The sequence below is a fragment of the Ostrinia furnacalis genome, unplaced genomic scaffold, assembly GCF_004193835.3.
Source record: "Ostrinia furnacalis isolate ACB-3 unplaced genomic scaffold, ASM419383v2 OfSCF0183, whole genome shotgun sequence".
Classification (NCBI taxonomy): domain Eukaryota; kingdom Metazoa; phylum Arthropoda; class Insecta; order Lepidoptera; family Crambidae; genus Ostrinia; species Ostrinia furnacalis.
Genome location: NW_021130422.1, coordinates 572,409 through 597,764, shown reverse-complemented (window position 1 = coordinate 597,764; position 25,356 = coordinate 572,409). Strand labels below are relative to the sequence as shown.

Genomic DNA, 25,356 nt, shown 5'->3' with positions numbered 1-25,356 from the left:
AATATTTATTTATATGTTTATGTGAATCAAACCACAAGCAAAAAATTTATAAGAAAAATTGTTTTGATTTGATTTTCAAAAAACTTTGCGACTGTTTTAGCATTTTAGATAAAATAGAAGTCTCGGTCGAAAACGAGTCATGCGTACGCAGTCGCGGGCGCATCTAGAAAATAAATAAATAACTGCTTTATTACTAAGGCTACGTATAAAAAAACCTCATTTATTTTTGCAAATAGGCTTTTAAAAAGCACTTTTACACGTCCCAGTATTAACCCTACCACTGCTTCGGGACAATATGGGCCAGTGCTGAGAAGAAGCAGCGCAAGAAACTCAGTCACTATTGTCAGCCTCCTTTTTAAGGGTTTACAGTCTTTGAAATATACAAATTATAGTCATAAGTATTGATGCGAGCTGGGCAGTTAAACATTTATTATAAAATAAACTATTGATATGACTACGTACCCCTAATCAAATTTGATAACCTCGCCACAGATGTGCCGCCCACGATATTTACCTGCGGGTACCCGGCGTCCTCGCGGGGACCTTGGCGCGCCCTTAGTTTGCTAATAGGGATTACCTAATGGACACTCTTAATAGACTTAATCGCCATTACGCTGTAGATATAGCAACAAAATGATACTGTGACGAGCTATTACCGGAAATAATAGGTATGTTAGGTAGTCGGTTACGGATGGGACATAACGTTTACCATTAGAAGATTTTCGGAAAAGTTTCTATGTTTAATGCTCAATTCGACCAAACTTTTATCCGAGAATAATTCCTGGTATAACTGGCACATAGACAGTGTCAGTATGGGAAATATGTCAAAATGTCTAATAACTGACGATTTATTCTGAGATTAATATTTACTCTTGTTTGGTCGAATCCACCCTTTAGATCTAATTTCTTTATTCTTCGTGAGAAAATGACTACTTGTATAGGATGGAAAAATAATGTCTGAGAAATCTAAAGTCAGATTTTATGAGCTTTATTTGATTGTCCCAATTAGACCCTCCAGATTCAATTTTATATCCTCTGAGATAGAAACGTGGAATAATATTTCATATGTCAAACCGAGTAAAACTTATACTTATACTATGGCGACTAGACAACTGATTTATAAAACGAAAGCGAATGCATTCTAATTATACTAATCATTTAACAACTGTAACAATATTATAAAAGCTCGGGCACTACTAATATACTCGGACTCGCAACCACTAGGCCAGTTTATATTTACACAAACAGAATGTGTCCAATGTCCAACTCCACAGTTATCCGCCGTATCGAGCTAGGGCGGGCGGGTTTTCCGCGGGCGGCCATGGGCGGAAAATCCCGACGTGCGATCTATAAAAAGCTGTCTGCATGCCGCCTAACTAATGAGTTTGGAACTTTTAACTGCTCTTTCATGTGTTAGTTTGTATCTTGCAATTAAATCGTGTAGAAAAGAGATAGTAACTTTAGCTCTCGCCTTATAGACAAGTGGACTTTTCACTGTCGCAATAGGACCTTCTGTTATAAATAAATAAATAAAATAAACTTACGTAGATGACATCTGTAATCTCTCTAAGCCATAATTTTAATCGTAATTGAAACTAAAATAGTATAAATTCCGTAGTTTTAAAAGAAAACATTAAGGCTGAGTTGCACCAATTTTAATCACAGAATACAATAGTTGACAACTATGACAATAGCCGATGTTTTTTTTTATATGGAATTTACAGATTTGTTAAAGTAAAATGGTGCAACTCAGCCTAAAAGTTTTTTATTTTTAAAGTAACTTAAAATTCGACAGTTTGTCAATCCTTCCGTGATAAAATTGTGGTTTCAGTAAAATATGCTTGCTAGACAGTCAACATTTGAATGCAATACTTTCATTCATTTTACTGAATGTGACCACAAAATATTCAGTTAAAACAAAAGCCTATTGACGTCACGGTACAACATTGTTTTGGTGATTTTTGTTTGTGAGATAAAGCGAGCGTTACAAAGGACAGACAGACAGACGCGTCTGCAAGTTCTCGGGCAGTAATCGGCTATTTATCACGCTGACTTTTAGGGGACCGTGTGGCGATGTAAAAACGACTTTATTCTTTTACTTAATATTTTTTTATTTAGACATTAACCGGATATTTTGCGATTAAAATGAATATTTGATTTGAAGACTTGTAAAGATTTTTTATTTCAGAAAAATTATGGCCATGTTCAATTTGACTAGCTATTATTTAGATTTTTTATAAAATGCTTCTATTAACGGGAAGTGGCTTTTAAAAAAATCACACATTATAAACAACATTTTACAGAGTAACAAACAAAAATCTCCACCACTCCACAGGATCGATGGTTATCCACAAATCTCTTTAATATAGAATAGGTAGCTTTCTGCCCGCGGCTTCGCCCGCGTGGAATTTTGTCTGTCACAGAAAAACTTTATCGCGCGCGTCTCTGTTTCAAAAACCGGGATAAAAACTATCCTATGTTCTTTCCCGGGACTCAAACTATTTCTATGCCAAATTTCATCAAAATCGGTTGCGAGGTTTAAGCGGGAAAGCGTAACAGACAGACAGACAGACAGAGTTACTTTCGCATTTATAATATTAGTTGGGATTTCATTACACACAAAACTGTGATAATGTTAATCACAGGTGTTGATTACTAATGAGGCGCCATCTTTTAGATACTAAAAGAAACAGAATGTACAAAAGTTATTTTCTTTTCGCGCTTGGCACTTTTTTATTGCTCCCGTTACATCCATTGTATGCGGAATCATGAAAACATGGAAACGTCTGCGGGTTTGTTTACATGTCTGAAATAGAACTCACTGAATACATAAATATTTCAGGTGCATTTTGAACTTTATTTTAAAAGCATTAAGAACAGAGAGTGCCTAATCGGTAGGATGCGCGCGCGACTGTTGATATAACATGAGGGATTACTAAGTAATTAGATTGCGTTCTAGTTCAGTTTAGTTGGTCATTCAGGTTAAGAAATCACGTTTTGCATAATAAAGATATCCAAATACTGAGTTTTAAATAATTTGGTACTTTTTGGATGGTGTTGGTCAGCATTTTGAATTTAAAGAAAGTGCAAATGTACTTGTATTCTAAGGCTGACTTACACCACCTAACTTTTGCGGTAACTATAACGTTAACCGGTGCTTTTTGTATGGAGTTTGACAGATTTTTGATGTTTGTCTTAGTTAAAGTATGATGGTGTAACTCATCCTAAAAGTCCTGTGTCTGCCTAATTATCCTTTTTTTGTAATCATTACCAAAAATAGCAACAATCTTGAGTCATGACAAAGAGGCAAAATAAATAAACTTGTATATCGTCAATGGAGATCACAATAAACAATTTATTTGCGGCTTTTCCTTCGCAAGTGGCGGACTTAAGCCAAACTTGCTGCTATAATTAAAATTATAACGCATGCGCGCGACCATCCTCAGATCTTAACGATGATGTATTAATTCCGACGTCAATCGCACCTGAACCGAAATATCTATATACAGGGTGATACGACTTTGAAGAGAATCAATCTTCAGGTTATAATCTTTGCCTTGCCTTCATTTCATATAGGGCGAATGCAAGCCAATGAAGTCCGTATGAGGACTATGTGGTTGACATTGGGCCACATTTTCAAGTCGATAAATAATAGACTTTCCTAAAGACGTGTCACGACTTTCAGTTTTCGAATACATTTCAAAGAAGGTTCTCGAAAGCTTAGCAATATATTCCCTCTGACTCTCCCTCTATCAGACAAGAAGTGGGCAGAGTCATCGTCTTACTGATAAGATGGTGTCTCAAGTCCACTATGACCCTCACTCGGCATGGGGCACACTGGAAACCAGCGCCGTGGCCTTCGTCACCGTGGGCCACGGCATATGCTGACTGGGGTCCCGTTGCAGTGGGCATCTTGTTGGTGAATGCGTGGCACTGCTCAGTTTACTATTGTTTTTATTTTTTCTTCTTCCATTATTATGTGCCACTGTCATGTCTATGTAATTGCCTGTATTTGTGTGATGTCCATTGTAATAAATTTATCTTTCTTTCTTTCTTTCTATGCGAGCTCGGAAAGCGCTCAAAGTATATATTCCCGCTAAATAAATCTGGGTCTCTTTGAGTACTTATGAGTAATAAAAGTCCTTACATTGCATCTTCACTTACAGGTGAGATTGGGGTCAAAAGCACCTCAGTTCCAATAATAAAAAAAATCATGAAGAAACGAATGCCATTGCAAGTTTCCTTGGTCGATTACCATATGTTGCTGGGATGCATCGTACTCGTAATGTATTCCATCGCTCTATATTAAAATGGGGTTCTTCCACAATACAGCTTATGTCAATGACCGGGTGGCAGCCTAGGGTTTCATATTTAGCCTGATAGTAACTATTATGCTAGCATTTATTGAACGTCCTAGACGCCCAATTAGTTGGTTAATTTAGCCAGATACATACTACTATATGGTCTGAAAAACTTTGGATATCTCATTCTGCTTCAACTAAGTATATTTTCTCTTTCCCTTCAAACCTTCAATACTTAACTAGAATGTCTATCACCTGGAAATTGAGTACAAGAGGAAGCCAGAACTAAAAACTATCTCTACTAAACCATAGAGCCGAATTCACTGAAAAATACAAAAAAAATACCCAGTTACTATCTGAAATTCGTTCTGCAGACCATTGGGTATACAAATGTCCGCGTAAACGAGGTCAAAGACCTCAATCACACACACACAGGCAACATTTAGACCATCGCTGAAAGATGTGAACGCTACATCTTTGAATTTCAAAAATTAAAGAAATATATTAGAAGAAATGAAGATAAAGGTCAATGCCCGCTACGTGTGAAAATGATCTAGCCAACCTAAATATAAATTAAATCGCTCCTTTCTGTCATCAACTACCCACACGATCAAGAATTTCACTTTAAAGAGACCAACCAATAATAAAAACCATTCTATGGCCGATTTTATTTAATAAACTTTTCTTAAAAGTACCTAAGTACAATGATAAAACGGACGTTATCGTGATGTATTAATAGTCCTTGTTTTTACATTAATTGAATTAACAAGGTTCAGTTTCTAATTTATTATGCTATCGATCTGATTTAAGTTAATTATGTACAATAAAAATAATTTTATCTTTTTGAAGCGAGCATGTTTTTAAAAAATATTACTATCTGCTTATATTATTAGTGATATATACAATTTTAGTTCAGGAAGGACACAACACTAACCAAAGAAACGTATTTGTTTAAGAGCTTTTTTGTAAAATAATGTTACACGATGAAAAATACCTTCCTAAATGTTTATTGTATCTCATATTATTGTTTAAAGAGAAGATTACTTTATATAGAGGAAATAACTAACTAAGCAGTCTTATTCAATAGACATGATATACCTTAATTACCTTAGATTCACTTTATCTCCAGAATTATAGCAATTTCTGGACTCGTTAGTCCATAGTACGTGGTTAATTAGGTCACATTAAAATAAACTAGCTATATTTAGTCTCGTGAGGTAAAAGTAGACCGCATCAACGAAGAGAATTTTCATATAAAAACTTACATTCAGAAAGTTATAAAATGTAGAGCGAAAAGACGAGATTAGTAGACAAAATCGTAAGAGTTTTTAAGTAAAAGCTTTTTATAACGTAGGTAGAAAACGCTATAAAGATATATTATCTATGAAGTTATAAACAGTTAAGTGGTTTGAATATAACGACACCGCAAGGATCTGCCTGAGCTAATGGTAAATTTTACTATTGTCAATTTTGTAGCTGATTTTTGCGCCGTTGACTAATATACTAGTATCTGCGCCACTTCTTATTAGATTCGAATATAAGTTATGTTTTTTAAATGAGGATAATTTCTTTGCCTCAGATCGATATGCAGGAAAAGAGGCGATCGTTATTTACTTTGCCTTCAGACACGTAACGATCAGCTGATGGCATAGTCAGCCGAGTATGTATATAGTATAGTGTATAGGTCGTTCCCACCGCGCCCGTGCCAACCCGCGTCACGCTAGACATTGGACTTGGCCACCTATTTTCTTTCCTGCATGTTTGTTATGTCATTCGACATCAGCTATGTCTAATCTGTGTGGCGAATAGCTTTATTATTTGGTTTTCGCAGGCCTATTTTAGTCCAAAACACAATTTTATTTACTCCACTGAAGTCATAAAAATATGGCACATTTAATAAATGTCATCATTCCCACTTTAGAGCTTTGTTTTTCTGGGATCAATGACGCAACCAACTATCAAAAATTCCTGTCCCTCTATGTAAGTAAGAGTAAAGAACGTGGCATCTTGTATTTGATGTGTAGATAAAATTATAATTATTGATTTATTGTCAAAAGAAGGCAGAAGTCCGTAATTAGTGCATTGTGAGTTAATAGAGTTATCAATTTCATAGTAAGTAGTAAAGACTTGAAACATGACAAAATATTGTTATCAAGCGAGGTCATTTTATTAGATTGATCTCGAAATATTTAAACATACAGCCTTGCCCAATGTCATAGGTTTAAAATAACCTACATTTATTTATTTTTCTGGTTTGTTTTCGATCCCGCGACAACAAAGCGACAATGAAAATAAATAAGTGCCACAGTCCGAAGTCTGCCGGTGCGCGCGCGCACGTGGTCGCCGAAATAGATCCAAGCGATCCACAGAGTAAGTTGCTGTTGGGCAAGAAAGAGTTGAGGTTGCCAGCAGATCGGCAACTTATTGTTGTTTTTCCTTTTGAATTGTATTCAAACTAAGCAGATAACTAAGTATGGGGAGCACATACTTTTATCTTTATTGGTACCATTTTTCCATGACTAGAAAACCAGATGCACCCACACTCGAAAGTGGAATGTCCTTATGTATTGAAATAGGCTCTTTTCAGGGCGTTTGTACATGTCAATACGATTGTATTATAAGTAGTAGTAGTAGTAGTGTTTATCCACAACGAGGAAGCTCTTGGCCTGTGTCTCACCTGATGACAAGTGATGATCAGGCCGAAGGTGGAAGCGAGCTCAGTGTACTCTATCCTTTGGTATAGGTATGTATAACTATTCTTGTTCTTATTACTATCTTAATCGATGTTGTTGTTAGTTCTGCATCAGTTGCAACTCAATTAAATTATTGACGCTTTAACCTTGACTTTCGAAACTAATGGCACGATGACGAGATTGAAAAAAATATAAATCTATTTTCAGCTATCACCCGTACGTTTTTTTACTTAAGGCTTGGTATTTCTGCTAAAGTAGGTATTTCGCGCTGTCGAAATCTGCGCGCGCAATACTTCGCCGAAGACAGCGCGCCAAAGAGCTCTCGCGGCTACACAGTATAGAAATACGCAGTTTAGAAATACGCAGTTGGTTAGGTTAGGTTNGATACATAGATTCAAGCTCTAAGAACATTTCCAATGTAAGCTGACCCGTACAAAGCCAACAGCTGAAATAATAAGAGTTCATCTTATGATGGACACATAAGTCTTGATATTCTCATAACATTGTAGGTAGCCGAAACGCCGACATAGCAAAATAGTGTGAGAACGTGTCATGTGCTTGCGCGCAAAGCTGCGCAGTTACAATACCTATGTGCAGGATGTCATTTGATACCGATTCAAATTAATTTCTTGCGATAGAGATAAAGGTGGGTTTACATGTAACAAATGCGATGTTTGAATATGTGTTTAGTTTTTTTAGGTAACTAAAATGTGGTTGAATCAGATATAATAGGTTTATTATTATTTTATCGATCATATTATTTGTCTGTGAAGATGTTCCATCAAAATGTGTATTATAATAAAAGTGATGTCATATTTCCAAATGTATCCCATTGTAGGGATGGCGATTCTTTCCGAAAAAGATCGATTTTTAAATCGTTTGGAATCGAAACCAGTACCTCTAGTAGGAAAAACTTTCGAGTTCGTTTCGTTGCGTATTCAAAGTGTCATCGAAAAATTTTGTATGAAAAATTAAACAGCGCCCCCTAGGGCGGCTATAATATAGGGGGCGCTGTTTAATTTTTCATACAAAATTTTTCGATGACACTTTGAATACGCAACGATACGAACTCGAAAGTTTTTCCTACTAGAGGTACTTTCGTATTGGCACAACTTGTTATGCGTCACTTCGAATTCTCTCCAATAAAGTTCTAGAGTTTCTAGTTTTCTTTTGATGTAGTCCGGAGTTTTCCGATCTTTGCCATCTTTCTTGAAATTAGATAGCAAAGTCTCTATTCCCGTGACTACTTGTTGTTGGTTTTGAAGTAGCGATTTGAATTCTTCCATGGTGCTTGTTCACTTCGGAAGCTTGATGAGAATTTGTAACTTGATTAATTGAAAACTTGATAGAGCTTGTTGGTTCCTGTTTTTCTTGTCTTGATACCTTGATATGTGAGTTTCAACGTTCGTGTCGGCTTGATGAACTTGATTTCTTGTTGGTTGCTCTTGATAGCAGTAGAATTCACTTGTTTCTTGATAGAGATGCTCTTGATAGCAAAAACTTGTAAGTTAGCTCTTGATAGCTGATGAATGGTCTTGTAGCGCCTCTTGTTGCAGCGGTGTTTCTTGTAGGTACTGCTTGTTCAGTTTATTAGCGTTCCCGTAGTCCTCGTATGGTCTTATGCGCCTTCTCAACTCAACCGGTGAGACCCTCTTCCGGGAGGCCAGTTGAGCCGATTCGCAACCACACAAAAACCACAAAGAACACCAATAATTAATGCTCGAAGGACCATTAAATGTATGAGTCCTTGTTAACTCATACATTTATCTTGATAGTGAACAGGAAAACACTTGATGAAGCTTGATAGGTTTATTATTGATGTGTGCACACAGTGACAATTGAACGTGAACTAAACTAAAAATAATTAGCAATTAACATATAAGCAAGCGCCTACTTAATCTAAAGCGTTGACGCTGCAATGTTCGATGTAATCGTACAAAGGTATTTATTTATCTTTTACGCTATAGTTTTTTGGGGCGTATAAACATTTTTTTAGCGAATTTCAATATTTCGAATATACAGCTCGATAGAGAAAAAAATTCTGATTAAAATGGTATATATAACTCGATTTGGCCAAAATGGTTTATACGACAATTGAACCTGAAGGTGTCGATATTATTATATTGTTAAATTATTTTTGGAATCAAAACTAATAGTGTTATAATTTAAATTCACATTTTGCAGCATGAATACGGTGTAGGTGATGAAAACAGAAACGAATGCGACGAGATACCCGTAGTCAATGTTGTAGAAGTTAGCGGCTGTGAACTGGATGGGTCTGGAGTGCACCAGATCCCGGAATTCCAAGAGGGCGTCTCTCATTTGGGGACCTGTAATAGAGAGGTTAGACTTAAGTGATGGTGGGTGAGGCATATGGCTCACAGAATGAATGGCCTTTCAGGTAAAAAAGTTATCAAGTGGTAGAAAAAGTTCAGTATAGGCAAAACCCTCACTTGGTGGACCGACGATCTGGTCAAGGTCGCGGGCAGCGCAGGACTGGTTGTTATGGAAATTCTTGGTAAGGTTGGTGAGGCCTTTATCCAGCAGTGGACAGAATTCGATGGAAACGAAACAAAATAAAGAAGGAATTAGCTGAATCATCATCTTTAATCATCAAATCATTTGTCTCCAGTGCAGAAGTACGATCTCTCCTTGTAAAGAGGTAAATGGAGAATTTGGTCTACACTTTCCACGCTGGCCAGGCGAATTAGGCAGGCTCAAATTGGTTGGGGAGGCAAATAGCTAAATGAATTTGATAGGTTGCAATGCTGCAGGAAACGTATACAGTGCTAAAAGTACTGTACTTACTGATATCTTTGTCAACGAGTAGGTATATGATCCACAGAGCTTAAGACGTTTTCTCTCTCACTGTATGTGTTTTCGCAACGCTTAATGAAGTATACGAAGACTCCTCCACTGATTACTAAGCTTGCTGAAGCCGTGATACCCAACAACGAGTTTGCACCAAATGACACCTGAAAATGTAACAGGATGAAGAACTTCAGTGCAGTTCATGTGACTTAAAGTATTTGGAGAATCTTGTATTAAAAAATGCGTAAAATTATGATACAATTGAAATTGAAAAGTACCAATTAAACTGTACGCCATGTTAAGAAGTGAAAGAAGATTGAGCATTCAACAAAGTCTTTGGTTACTTACGTGTTTTTGATAAAACACCCAAACAATTCCAATTACACCATAAATTGAATTCCATATAAAAGTGAGGTATTATTGATAAGAACCTGGAAACGGGAAGATTTGTTTAAAAATATACTTGATATTTTCATAAAATTCTGAGTTCAATACTTACTCTTACACCAAATATTTCGTTAATTAAATTGGTTTGTTTGACCAGCAACAAATAACTTTTACTAATAGTAATGACATCTAAGCTGTTATTTATACCCTTCCTTGACATAACAAGGTGTTTATTTTGTTCTTTTGGTGTGCATAGACACACTGGTTTACTCCCAACAACATTTAAAACATTGAATTTATTATTGGTGTCAGAATATAGTTTATTGACCATATCTTTAATGGTTCTTAGTCTGTACTTGATGTGAATAACATTTGCACATGCGTCTATTAATGTTAGAGTATTCAATGAAACCGTTAAGAATTCAATAAGGATTCGAATGTTTGAGTAAATATTGCCAAATAATGTATACGCGCAGAAAGTGCAAGCCACCTTTGTAAGGTCGAGAAAACCGTAAATTGAGATCGTAATAACTGTTATTTTAAAAATGTTAGCTTTGATGATAACATTATGTGATGTTCCGATGATCTTGTCTATTTGATCGTAGATTCTCAAGTAGCACAAACTCAGGTTTCCTCTTTTGAAAACATAACCAATATATACGAGGTATTCCATGCTTTTGCAAAGATTAATTGTTCTAACTCTGACAGGCAAGTCGGAACTCTTTGGTTTAATTTCGGTGAAAAAATAATATAGACAAAAAGTATTGAATGCAAACATTCCAATAAAGACCATAATAATGGTCACGAAGAACGCAATTCGTTTGAACAATGGATAAATTGCAACTTTCGATTGCGTACTATCACGATATAGGATTGTGAAGTAAAATATTTTTAACACTCGGTGTAAAGGCGAAAAGGTGTCAAAGGCGTTGTTAGTTGTGTCGTTGACATTTATTGAAATTGTCATTCTTTTCTTTTAATTATGATCACAAATAAATAGGATACTTCGTAATGACGACCTAACTCAATGGCAGACGGTAACTAACTAAACGGTATGATTCAGGTGTGTAAGTTTGTTTTGTTAGGCCTGGTTTCCTCCACGGCGGAGCGATGCGGAGCGGAGCAGAAAAGTTTTTTGAAGAACCAATTTTCCATCCATTATAATTAATTTGTACAACACCACTTTGGTGGAAATGGATCGAGCGGAGAAAAGCTGAGATGTGTTGGGCGCACTTGTTTTTCTATGGAATTCGGCGTCGTGGCGCAGTGCGAAGAAGAGCGGAATGGTGCGGAGAAGTGCGGAGTAGTGCGGTTGCATAGAGAGCAATAGACTGACAGCTGACAGCTACGCACAGCTCACACATCTACTCTCGTCTACGCACTGCTCCACTCTTCTAAAAAAAGTTAAGTTATTTGCATATTAAAAATAGTGCTTACATTAAAATAATAAATAAAAAAACTTTAAAATTTTGCTTTTAACGAGCCTTCACATGTCTTTAATCTTTTTGACCTACCAGCGCTTCGTGACCAACATTTGGCTTCAGCAACTTCGCTGTGCTTTAGTGGAAATAGCCTGCCAGCTTCGCCGCCCATCTCGTTTCCGCAGCGCTCTGCCTTGGTGGAAACCGGGCCTTAGTGACTATTCAATTCATATAATAAAATCCATTGTTATGTAGGTTATGATTTATGATTTATTTGTTACGACATTAACATTAGCAGTCTTTTTAAATATTATTCAAAGTAACTTTATTGATCTGTCTGTACCAATTTCTTTGTACGCGTGCGGGAGGGAAGTTTAGATCTATGAGTAAGGTGTGCGCGACCGTTATGTTAGTTATAGGTATAACTCAAGGCATTATACGTTAAATTACATCATTACATAGTATAAAACAAAGTAGCTTTTTCTGTCTGTCGTGTTGTATGCTTAAATCTTTAAAACTACGCAACCGATTTTCATGCGGTTTTTTTCATCAGATAGAGCAGTGGTTCCCAAACTTATTTTGTCTACTGCCCACTTTGAGAATAAATTCTTTTTGTAGCCTAGTGTCGAGTGCGGCTTTTACCCGTGGTCCCCCCAACATGTCCCCCTGGTGGGTCCACGGGTAATTTTTTTTACCCGTTGTCCCACCGTTCTGAACAGTGTTTGCCAGTGGGTCTACGGGTAATTTATTTTAACCATGGTCCCACCGCACTAAGTGGCAAACATTGCTTGTCCCCTAGCCTAGGTATCTATAATATTATAAAAAAATCTATAATTAATATAGAAAATAATTATAGGTAGGTACGGCACTATAATATCTTTATACTATCTTCACATCACACATGTGGGTTAAAGTCACTCATATCCTTCTCGGCGTTTTCAAAAAAAATTCAAAATTCATTTATTTTTGCAAATAGGCTTTAAAAAAGCGCTTTTACACGTCCCAATATTAACCCTACCACTGCTTCGGGATATTTCATCCCAGACATAGGTGACATGCAATGTTTGCCACTTACTGCGGTGGGACCATGGTTAAAATAAATTACCCGTAGACCCACTGCCAAACACTGTTCAGAACGGTGGGACAACGGGTAAAAAAAATTACCCGTGGACCCACCAGGGGGACATGTTGGGGGGACCACGGGTAAAAGCCGGTCGAGTATTCAGTAGATGTCTAAGAGTCCTCCTAGTAAATGACGCCTCCCAAGCCTCTACACAACGTCCCGATTTTTTTTCTGGGTCTCTTACCGCCCCCCTTTAAGTCTGCAGCGCCCACAAGGGGGCGTTATCGCCCACTTTGGGAAAGACTGAGATAGAGTGATTCAAGAGGAAAGTTTATGTGTATTAAGATATGCATAATATAGTAGAGAAACACTGATAATTTTAATTTTAGAGGTCTAGCGCGCGAGTCGTGTTAAGGCTTGTTATTTCTGCTAAAGTAGGTATTGCGCGCGCAGATTTTGACAGCGCGAAATACCTACTTTATTATTACTAGGTATTTCGCGCTGTCAAAATCTGCGCGCGCAATACTTCGCCGAAGACAGCTCGCCAAAGAGCTCTCGCGGCTACACAGTATAGAAATACGCAGTTGGTTAGGTTAGGTTGACTTCCTTCCGTTCAAGCGTCACACTCACAGCACTTTCTAATACAAATCATATCCAAGTGATACAAATTAAAACAACTTTCAAAATTTTTGGGAATATATTTTAGAATCGAATAAATATAGAATATAACTGCCAAAGTAAACACGGTTCAAAGAGGCGTGGCGTCACCTGACCTTCCGGAAGTTCCGCGCCGGCTAAAAGAATTTCAAGATTACGTCACCCGACCTATCGGTAGATCCTCGGGAGCTTGAGCGATTGGAAAAACATTTTATGATCAGTTACTCGTAGTAGCGATTATTTAGAGCTTGAATAATTAATTATAGTTGTTGCAATTCACAAAGCTTTGCATGTGGTTAATTACATTAATCAGTACACGCATCAATTTTGTTCAGTCTTTTTGTTTATTAATAAATAAAAATATCATACTAAAATTGCATACATATTTGTTTGTATTGGTCTGGGTGTTTTCTTTCCATAATTTATGTATAACGTATGTACGGGGCTCTGTATCGAAAATCACTATGAGCAATAAGCATCACACACGGTTACCTGGAGTGCATTACCGCAGCAAAATTTTTATAAATGTAATCCCGAGTTCGTCTGCCAGTGCGCTCCTCACGTACTTAACCACTTTTCGTTACCCCGCGATATCGTAAAAATTATACTCGTAACTCATTCATGTATCGTTCCACTAACGTTTACAATAAAAACTTCACAGAAATTGATTTGTTTAATGTAACATTATCAAAGCTCAAATCCGTCCTTTTTCATAGTTTGGCTAGTGAATAGCTTTCCAATCTGTCACTATCTTTGTGTTCCTCATTTTTTTTTCTGTTTTATTTTATTTTGTTTCCGACTGACAGCATGTCGGATCATGATCTACATATATTTTAGTTGCAAAAAGTAACTATTACAACTACATAAGATTCCATAGTGGTTGGCTCGATATTATGCTGTTGTCTGTGCACTAGGTTTTGGCTTGGTGTTAAAAATTTTAGTCCTAAGAGTGGCTCATTTGTAACCAATATTGTAATAGCTATAAATGTTATAGGCACTAATTTGGTCTTTAATCATATTCATCTTTACTATAGTACTATTGATTGTACATGACTGTATGTTGCCTTAAATAAATAAATAAAAAATGTTGTGCTTTAGAGAGTCGAGAGTATGTATAGCAGATAATTAGTCCATCGTGAGCAGAAATTCGAGGTTTCGTCAGTACAGTTGCGAACAAAGGTGTTTGTGTAGTGTAGTTGAGTTGAGAGGTCAGATTATTGAAATAATAAAACGAACATTTTATTTTTTAAATAAATTTTAAAAATAATTTACATTACAGATAACAATGAGAGGATGACATTGCAAGGTGGTGCCAGTCCAGTTTTAAATCCGTTGATATCTGCTGCATCTGCCATGTTTTTGGCTATAAGATTCTTCTATCTTACGACTTAGACCTTTAGCTACAGACCTTAGACAGTATTTTTGTGAAAATTCTTACGCATGGTGGAGGAAGGGACGCTCTAGACACTCAAGTCTACAAGGAGTCACATCAACTCCAGTTTTAAATCCGTTGACATCTGCTGCATCTTGGTTAGAAGATTCTTCCATCTTGCAGCGTAGACCTTTAGCTACAGACCTTAGACAGTATTTTTGTGAAAATTCTTACGCATGGTGGAGGAAGGGACGCTCTAGACACTCAAGTCTACAAGGAGTCACATGAACTCCAGTTTTAAATCCGTTGACATCTGCTGCATCTGCCATCTTTTTGGCTAGAAGATTCTTCTATCTTGCAGCTTAGACCTTTAGCTACAGACCTTAGACAGTATTTTTGAAACATTCTTACGCATGGTGGAGGAAGGGACGCTCTAGAGACTCAAGTCTACAAGGAGTCATATGAACTCCAGTTTTAAATCCGTTGACATCTGCTGCATCTGCCATCTTTTTGGCTAGAAGATTCTTCTATCTTGCAGCTTAGACCTTTAGCTACAGACCTTAGACAGTATTTTTGAAACATTCTTACGCATGGTGGAGGAAGGGACGCTCTAGAGACTCAAGTCTACAAGGAGTCATATGAACTCCAGTTTTAAATCCGTTGACATCTGCTGCATCTGCCATCTTTTTGGCTAGAAGATTCTTCTATCTTACAGCTTAGACCTTTAGCTACAGACCTTAGACAGTATTTTTGATAATTTATTTGTGTCAGTGTGCTCTTCTAAAGAGTGTAAGACGATTGTATGTAGGTACTATTAAAATGTAATTTTAACTCATTGGTTTTGTCTCATATTTGAGGAATGTACTATGTATCATGAGTAGAGTCTTCGTTTAAAAGGATGCGAACGATTTAAATTTCAATAGGTAGACAAAATTGATAATTTTTAATTATCAAAAATTTAAGCTTTCTCCAGTAACACTGATATTATTATACTGTGACTCATCAAAGTCATCATTGTCAAAAATATTGACAAATCGCGAACTGTCACGGCCAAAAAACTGACACGCGTCCGTCCTCCGTAAGCGCCACCGCGCGACTGATTGAGATTGTCCAAGCCGTCATGGACGATTTTTTCCACATTTTTTAACATAGTAACTAAATAAGACGCAATATAAAAATTTCATCCGTTAAAAGCCCTCAAGTTATTTCTGAACTTTAGTTTAGTAAAAGATTTAGAATCTCAAATCGCTTATTTTAAAAATAAAACCATAAATAGAAAACGAATAGAGGTAACTTTGGGAATTTATTCTATCGAGTCAACTTCATCAAATCGTGTTGCCATCCGTTAATAGCCCTAGAAAATATCCTCAACTATGCCCAATAAAAATCTTAGCCTTTAATTTTACTGTTTAGTACCTCAAAAATGAAAGATGAAAACCTCATTTTCGCCATTTTCTCTGCTACCCGGCCTTAATTATGTTTTAGGACATACATATAATTCACGAGAGACTGATAAATATAGGATACGACGTCAAAAATATTATCCCTTCAAGCCTTGCTAATCGAGACAATACCTATAAATCAATTGTTACGCGGTCCTAAGCATAGAGTAACTTGTATAAGAGAATGGTCCTAAGCGACCGCTTGGGATTCGATGGGCTAATATTTTTTAATTAATAAAAAATTTTGTTTATTTGAATTTTGTAAAGTTATATAACTAATCAAAATATTGACCCCGCCACTAAGCCGCAAATGCGATTTACTTACGAAACGGCCAGATCCAATTAATCGGGAACCACGCACAGCCTTGGGCCGTAGTACGTAGGGATTATACTAAATAGAGCATTCTAGAACTAAATCACATTGGACTAGTAGCCCTTTAGTAGTGTACGAGTGTCATTATCAGGACATCTGAACTGAGCCTACCCTTTATCATGAGGTAAAACCTCTTAAAGGGTGACAAAACAACTGCACGCAGGAAGATGAGAAGATTTAATGAATGCTGCTGTCAACGCCACTAGTGTAGCAGAGTTTTGGGCTGACACTGTGTAGGTTTGTTGTCGACATGACAAAAAAGAGAATAAGCTATGTCTCTTAGGTGGTACCCTACTCTACCAACGTGTATCCCATGTAGGGTTGCCAGCTGTCCGGCTTTAGCCGGACATGTTTGGATTTTTACGGTCGTGTCTGGCCTAAAATTTTCTTGTCCGGCCCGTCCGGGGCTTTTGTCAGGCTTTTTATGTGGTTGCCGCGCCAGGCGAAAGTCGAGGTACAGAATAATATCAAGCGCACGCATCAGGATGTAAGCTATGNGGCTTTTCGGGTAAAATGTCTGGCCAAATGAAGCACGAGTCCGGCTTTTGTGTTTTAGGACCTGGCAACCCTAATCCCATGCAGACTGACTTAACCTACCTAAATATGATTCAGTCTAAAATTGTAGGTAGGTACTTGTTACTTATTACGTTAAATCAGGCGTAACTTAGTCTTACTATCAACCAAATTGTTATTGTTTATGGAATAAATGACTATGACTATGAAATGAAAAATTAATATTAAATCAGACTTCACAAGTCATGAAGGCTAGTGTACCACTAGGTTTACAAGCACAGCCTATGGTGTGACCGTGCCCTGGAGGTGGCAATTCCGCTTAATTGTTATTAATAGACCTTTGTACTGGTAATAAAATCCCGGCGTCCAGTTCAATGTCAGGGCAGCGAATGATCTATTTCGCGTCATCGATTCGCGAGCGCTCATTGATCGGTAAATTGGATCGATATTGAAACACTTGCGTTAATGGCGACAATAGATTGAAGTGCATTCGCCGAGTAATATAATTTGTATGAATGACGTTAAATTTTAATGGCTTGTACTACATAACGGTTTGGCACCAACAACGAGTTGAAATGGTTTTAGAGTTACCGTTGAAATGGTAGTAAAGATACCTAGGTAGTCTTATGACTAAAGAGTGTTAAAGTAATAGGTATTAAGACTTTTATATAAATTTATTTTTGGTATAATAGGTACGCACGGCGCACCCCACACTAAAGTTTCTAAAAACGTAGGTAAAATGCAGAGCTCTACCTTACCTACATTTAATTGTGATGTGGTATTAGCAAATTCCTTGTCTAAGAACTATAAATGGCGAGATTATTTCAGGCGTTTATAACAATAGTCATACCTTTTTCACGCCGCGCTGGACTAAAGTTCATTGAATGGAATATTTATTATCACGGTTAGTATCCTGCATCAATTATTCTATCTTCTTCGCAACATCTTGGGAAAGCGCATAGCCAGTGCTCAATATTAGGGTTGATCAATATCTCCTTAACTCTCCAGTCATTAAAACAAATGAATGATCGTAGTCAAATTTTGGAAGTTCTTTTAATTTTTTTTTTAAATATTGTTGCGGGCGCCAACCATCGCCTCTTAATCCTCCTCCTTGGCTGCGCGATACTGGCCACCAACAAAACCGGTATTTTTTCTCGACGACTAATATTGATGTTCTTTTGTTTTTTTTCTCTATCTCGACTCGAATTTTCACGTATATTTTTCCACGACTCGAATTTGTAAACATTTTGTATATTTAAGTTACCGTATTTCTCGAGTATGTACTTATTATTATTCTGTGGTATTACCTAGATATTTACAATACCACGAAGAACACGAAACAACATTTAAGGCCCATCAAGCTACCGCATATTTTACAGGCGTAGACTCAAATCGTTTATTGCGTGTCACATTACATATTTTAATAGTGGTGTTATAATAGAGTTAGGAATACTCGTAGTCAGTTTAAACATCTTTTAACACACGTTCCTTCTGTTCCAGGCTATGGCCTGTTCCAATGGCTGCTGCTCATGTCGTGCGGCGCAGTGTATGCTGTTTGCGCGATCAGCACCACCACCCTCAGCTTTGTGCTGCCGGCCGCGGAGTCGGACTTCAACCTCACCTCCAGCGACAAGGGGCGGCTCACAGCTACACCGCTTATTGGTAAGTTGGACTTGGATAAAAGGTACCATATTATTTATCTCATCCATCCATTACACTAGACAAGAGTCCTGATAGATATGCTAAACTTAAGGAGATGATAAACTAATGGATGACCATCTAACATTGTACATCGTTGAGGATTGAGCATAGTAATGGTAGAGGTAATCTTAAATTCGTATTCTTCAGTACCTAGTTACCTTGTCAAATACCTTTTCTCGTGTCTTCAGGACAACATTTTCAGCATCATATGCTTCTTTCTGTCTATTTACTTACATACTATACGATGGATTTAGTTCAAAGTCTATTTTATCTCATTTAAGCTAACGCAAATGCAGCGTATTGACTAGACAGTTTCCTCCTAACCTCCTCAACAGAAAATTATGATTTTTGAGAATAATGGGTCTCTAACGCGATATTTATTGTGTAGTAGGTACATGAGTAGTACTTAGATACAGCTTGTGATCACTCTGTTGTGTCACTTGTATCTAAATGCTTAAAAATTATAATGAAGAACGTGAAAGATTAAATCTATATAAATAAAAATGAATTGATGTTCGTTAGTCTGATTAAAACTCGAGAACGGCTGGGCCGATTGAGCTGATTTTGGTTTTAAAATGTTTGTCGTAGTCCAGGGTAGGTCTAAACCGTGAGCAAATACGCGCGCGATATTGTTTTTCTGTGACAGACAGAATTCCACGCGAGCGAAGCCGCGGGCGGAAAGCTAGTTATGAATAAAATAATGTTCCTTCCAGGCATGTGCGTGGGCTCGTACTTCTGGGGCAACCTGGCGGACGGGCGCGGGCGCAAGAAGGCCATCATCGGCGCGCTGCTGCTCGACGCCACGGCTGCCTTCGTCTCCAGCGTGGTGCAGTCCTTCCCCGCCTTCCTGGCTTGCAGGTATCTTGCACTTTAACTTCTATGCTCTTGTGATTAAGGTTTAATATTAGTTACTTGTCCTCCACTTTGTATTGATAGGAAAGTTGATGTATTTCGAACTCCTCGTATTTGATTCGTTTCAACCAAATTCCGTCCAAGGATTCCTAAATGGATCTCCACAACGACCGGTTCTGCATTGTCCGCATCCAGGTACTACACGCCTTATATTCTGCTGATTAATTTAGTTGTGGTTTCAATGACTTTCCCCCGGGACAAACTTAGTCTTCCCAGGTTGGGTTTTTATTGGTGGTCAATTTGTAGATTCTGGTTACATAGCAGAATTTACAGAATCTGATTCAGTTTCAGTTGGCTTGCAGGTATATTCGCATTTATAAAATGACAAACCGCCAGCTTATGAGGTCATAAAGTCTGTTGACTGATATCTGCAGGATTGTAACCTCAAGTTCTTGAAGAAGGTCTTTAACAAAAACACGAGACAACATTAATTTCACGCTCATGACTAATGATTTTAACATAGTCAATGGTCGTCACGCTCGCATTTATCCCGACGTAACTATTGGTTGTAGACTGCGCCCTCTTGCAGGTTTTTCTCGGGTTTCGGCATCATCGGCGCCACGGGGCTCATCTTCCCTTACTTCGGGGACTTCCTCTCGCTGCGGCACCGTGACGTCATGCTGTGCCGGCTGGAAGTATTCTGGACAATCGGCACTATTTTGTTGCCAGGTTAGTTCTTGATTGCACTGTACCTCGTTCGTTTCAGCCGAAAGACGTCTACTGCTTGACAAAGCTCACTCAAGGTTTTCCACAAAGAGCGGTCCTGCACCGACCGCATCCAGGCGCTTCCCGCGACCTTCACCAGATCGTCGGTCCACCTAGTGGGAGGCCTGCCCACACTACGTCTTCCACGCTCGTGGTCGCCATTATTATCATTTAAGTGGAAAGGGATGCTTTGATTGCGTTTAAACGTAAATGTAAATGATTCATTTTGCCGTGGACAATGAAAACGCATTAGCTTTGGTAAATAAGATAATTTGGATTTTTGTGCTGGTTGTTTAGTTCAATTCAACATTATCTGTTGCTCTAATCGATGGCTCGCTATCTTGAAATGGATCATGCATGTTTATTTATTAAGTAAACATGTTAAAAGCCAGCAATCACATCTTTTATTTTGCTATCTTCCAGGTATTGCCTACGGCATCATCCGAGGCGATACATTCAACCTGACGGCGGAAGACGCGTCTTTCACCTACAACTCTTGGAGAGTGTTCGTGGCTGCTTGCGGAATTCCCTCCCTCTTGGTGGTGTTATTGCTGATGCCTTTCCCAGAGAGCCCGAGGTTCCTCCTCCACGTGAACAAGGGAGAAAAAGCGCTTCAAGTGCTGAAGAGGATCTTCGTGGTTAACACGAAGTTGAGTGAGAAGGATTTCCCTGTGAGTAACTTTTTATCAAACTATACTTACGAGCAAAAGTATAGAATCACCCCTTTGTGTTCCGAGTGGTCTTAAGAACTGAATGACTATGTACCTATTGTATGTATCTTTGGTATCAATTTAAAGTTTATAATATCACCTTTAAAATGGTGCCATTTTTATTGATCTTCTATTAGTCATTTTGTTCTTATGAGTGTAGATACCTTATTCCCCTAACAAAATTTTAACTGCACGAGTACAGATAACGGCACATTCGAGACTAAGTACCTACACGTTTCTGACGTAGATAAGGTTCCACATTGTTAAACATGAGGCGCCGTCTGTAGAAGACTGCTTTCTATAGCTTTGGTTTTATCTCTATCTATTTATCTCTAAGTGCTTCTACAAATAACTATAGCTTTAAGCACTTTTGTGACTGTCCGAAAAATAGCTTTTTTTACTTTTACTTAGGTATACTAAGCAACTGTTTTCTAGGTTGTCTAGAAAAGATCGCTCGCTACATATCGATAAGGCCACCTAATGTGCCGTCTCATTTGTGAATTTCTTTCTTTTCGTCTTGTATGATCCCTACTAATATTATAAATGCGAAAGTAACTCTGTCTGCTTGTGTCGCTTTCACGAATAAACCACTGAACCGAATTTGATGTGGCATAGAGATAGTTTGAGTCCCGGGAAAGGACATAGGCTAGTTTTTATCCCGGTTGTTGAAACAGGGACGCGCGCGATTAACTTTTTCTGTGACAGACAAAATTTGGCCGACTGGCGGAAAGTTTAGTGTATAATAAAATTAATAAAGTGCGTTCTATCTATTTTTCTCTACCAGGTGGAGTCCATGATCAGCTCAGAAGACGGCGAAGAAGAGGAGATAGTCTCAGGCGATAGAGACAGGAACGGCAATGAAACTAAGACGCCCTTGACTTGGAACCAGCGCTGGGAAGCGTTCTGGGTCCGCAAGAAGATGCTGGTGACGCCGCCTTATATCGGCCTTCTAGTGCTCTGCTGCTTCGTAGACTTTGGACTTATGTTCAGGTAAATATCTTTGCATGGACCAAATTCGTATATAAATATTTTTTTATCCACAACAAGGAAGCTCTTGGCCTGTATTTCACCTTATGGTAAGTGATGATCAGTCTGTTACAAATTCAAATGGCATAGATTCAAAATTCAAATTCAATTTTCAAATTCATAATGTGAAATTCACATTTTCACTGATGAAAGTACGGATGTATTACGAACTGGTTCGTGTCAGCCAAATGACGTCCACTGCTGGACAAAGGCCTGTCCCAAAGATTTCCACTACGACTGGTTCTGCGCTGCAAGCATCCAGGTACTTCCCTTTTACCAGATCATGGAACTGGTGGTTTAATTTACTTAAATCCTTGAAATCAGTTTTCACTTCCTGTCCACCACAGGGAACCTTCGTATTCAGGACACCTTGCATAATCCAATGGCAGAGCGGTCGTGGTCACGTTGAGGCGTTGTTCACATAGGTTGTAGAGTCGGATACAACTCTCCGCACGATCTCCCGATATCTCTCTATTGGCAGACTGTCTGGTGCAGTCACATACGCCGTCTCCCACTGCTGATTTCACTTGGTCGGTCCAGCGCATTGGTGACCTGCCACGCGATCGGTTTCCTTCACATTCTAATAGAGAAGAATATAAGCCACCAAAACTTTTAATTTTAGCAAGTTCTTTATTGTATCTTTCCAGTTACTACACACTTATGATGTGGTTCCCGGACCTCTTCGAGCGGTTCAGCCAGTTCACGTCGCTATACCCGGGCGTGTCGGCCGGCGTGTGCGAGGTCTCGCTGCGCGTCGCCAACGAGACCAGCCCCGCCACCATCGTCGAGAACGTCATCGCGGTGAGTGTGACGTCACACGCCATGTGTCCCGGACTGTACCTCTAGCATGAACAACTTTCGTCTTCGAATCGTTTGCGTATTCGATAAAATTCGATACTCAACCTTCGAATTAAACGATAACGTCACAATTTTGATTCTCAAAATAAGTTTCGTGCAACCATTTCATACACTAAGTTCACTTTACGACACGTTCACAAGGGCGCTGTTGTAGTTTTCGTACTAAATCTTTTGATGGCGATTCGAGTACGCAAACGATTTGAACTCGAAAGTTTTTCGTGCTAGCCGTATTGTTCGTGCGAGGTCTCGCTGCGCGTCGCCAACGAGACCAGCCCCGCCACCATCGTCGAGCACGTCATCGCGGTGAGTGTGACGTCACACGCCATGTGTCCCGGACTGTCTGTCACTAACTTTAAAGACACCCATGTCGCAAAAAAAACTTTTCCCCATAACTTTCAGTGTTGCCAGACTTTTTTCATAAAAATGGTGAAATGTCATTCGGGTCCCCAAATGTCACCAGACTGCATTCCAAGTTTATGGAATTTTTGGAAATTTCCATTTTCTACTATCCGGGGCCGTGGTGGAAAATTTTCTTCCAAAATGGTAGTTTTTTCCGATTCATGGCAACACTCGAATAACAGACCAACAATCGCCCGGAACATTGTACCCCACTCCGGTGTCGCCATCTGCCGGAAAATTGCTACCAAAGTTTGGGAATTTTTTGATCGCAACAAAATGGCCGACGGCTCAGCCGCCATCTTGTTTTTTGATAATCTGTAAATGTGGCCTTGAAGCAGACTATACAAGTCACAAATACCCAAAAGAAATTTTCAAAAACAATTGCGCATCTCGGAATGACACCTCTCCAAACACATCCCTGAAATTGCATTTTCAATCCAAGATGGCGGCTCGGCCATTTTGTTTTTCCATTTTTTTCTCACATTTTTTAACACACCTTGGCAACCCCAACAAACCACCAAAAAAGAAAAAATTCAGGACCAAAGACAGAAAAGTTTATGTTTCAAAAAGTGCCGCCATTTTGTTTTTTGGTTCAAAAAATATACTAAAGCTGGCAGTCGAAAAATCTAGTTTGAGATAAACACCTACAATTTTACCCCTCTCCCCTCTAAATACCCCAAAAATACCCCTGATCAGTCAGTGAGTCAGTCAGTGAGTAGGAATCGAGCTTTATATAATATAGATATCAAACCATTTTGCGGTAGGCAGAGTATGACTGTAAAACGTACGATTACATAACGTACGAATATTGCGTGAAAAAAAGCAGATTTTTATGAGAATTTATGGAGCAAGTTAAATCCAAAGCACACGATGCGTTACGATGGCGATGCGACGCCGGAGCGGTGTCGCTGCGAGGTCTTACAACCCGATCGAGTTAACTGCGCATCTGGTAGCTGTGACGTCACATCGACGCTCAGGTACGGAACGGGGTGAACGCGGGTGAGTGCGAGGAAGAGTCGCGTTTCAACGAGGTGCGTTGTTAACTCGTCGATCGGGTTCTACATAGATAAGATAAGATAAGAAAAACTTTATTTGACACAAAAAGAAAAAATAAAAAATAGAACAAAGGAACTTAAAACTATACACGCATATTTTTGTGCCAAAAAGGCGCCCGCTCAGCATTAATCGAGCCACGCGTGCATACACGCGTGCCCCGACCCTGGTTTTCAGCGGGTGAAAAAAGTAAAAAATAAATCATGAAATTAAAATATTGTACAACACTGGAGGCGACTCATGACGCTAGCCCAACAAAGGTTATGGCCAACCCAGTGTGCACCAATGCAAGCACAAAAACAAAAACAAAAAATCACACAATCACAATACACAGATTACCAGACAAAAAGAAAATAAATTATATTAAACTTTCAAACATTTATAAAATATTTAATTATAATAAACTATTTAAACACACCTTTTCACTTCCCTTGTGAATGTCATAAAACTCAAAGGCATGAAACAGAGAGAAAAATAGAAATATCTGTTATACTGTGATAGGGCGAAATTTTGTTCTTTGGTTTTTAGTCATCACATCAAACTGTGCATTTTGGTTGCAAAATCGCTCTTAATACATCAATTTAAGAAGCGTATGTGTAGCTTTATGTACCTTCTCATACATAATAAGTAGGTACCTACATTGCTTAAAAATCTTTAAATAAATTAAAAGTGCTGTGCCAAACTCAAATTAAAAAACTCATAAAACTCATTTTATTTTTGCTACTAGGCTTTTAAAAAGCACTTTTACAAAAACAAGTGTGTTTCTTTAGAAATAACTTTTATTGTACAAATAAAAGATAAAATTATTATATTTTTACTTCCAAAATAGTTTCTCAAATAAACTTAAACAACTAAAATACAGAATTTTGTGTTTATTGCTATACTTTCAGTTAAACCTATCTCAAATCCGGTAAGTGTATCTGAAAATACATTTTCCTCTAAATCTAAGGCGACGTAAA

General features: G+C 38.2%; 1 protein-coding gene across 1 annotated transcript in view; it reads left to right on the top strand.

The window, feature by feature from the left end:
• Positions 1-22,933, top strand: part of LOC114353790 (synaptic vesicle glycoprotein 2A) — a 38,322-nt gene extending 15,389 nt beyond the window's left edge. Inside the window, exons 3-8 of the mRNA XM_028305903.1 lie at positions 18,534-18,695; positions 19,448-19,592; positions 20,176-20,315; positions 20,775-21,022; positions 21,846-22,051; positions 22,735-22,933. Coding sequence (XP_028161704.1) covers positions 18,534-18,695; positions 19,448-19,592; positions 20,176-20,315; positions 20,775-21,022; positions 21,846-22,051; positions 22,735-22,933 — 1,100 coding nt within the window. The remainder of the gene's footprint in view (positions 1-18,533; positions 18,696-19,447; positions 19,593-20,175; positions 20,316-20,774; positions 21,023-21,845; positions 22,052-22,734) is intronic.
• The last annotated feature ends 2,423 nt before the right edge of the window (positions 22,934-25,356 follow it).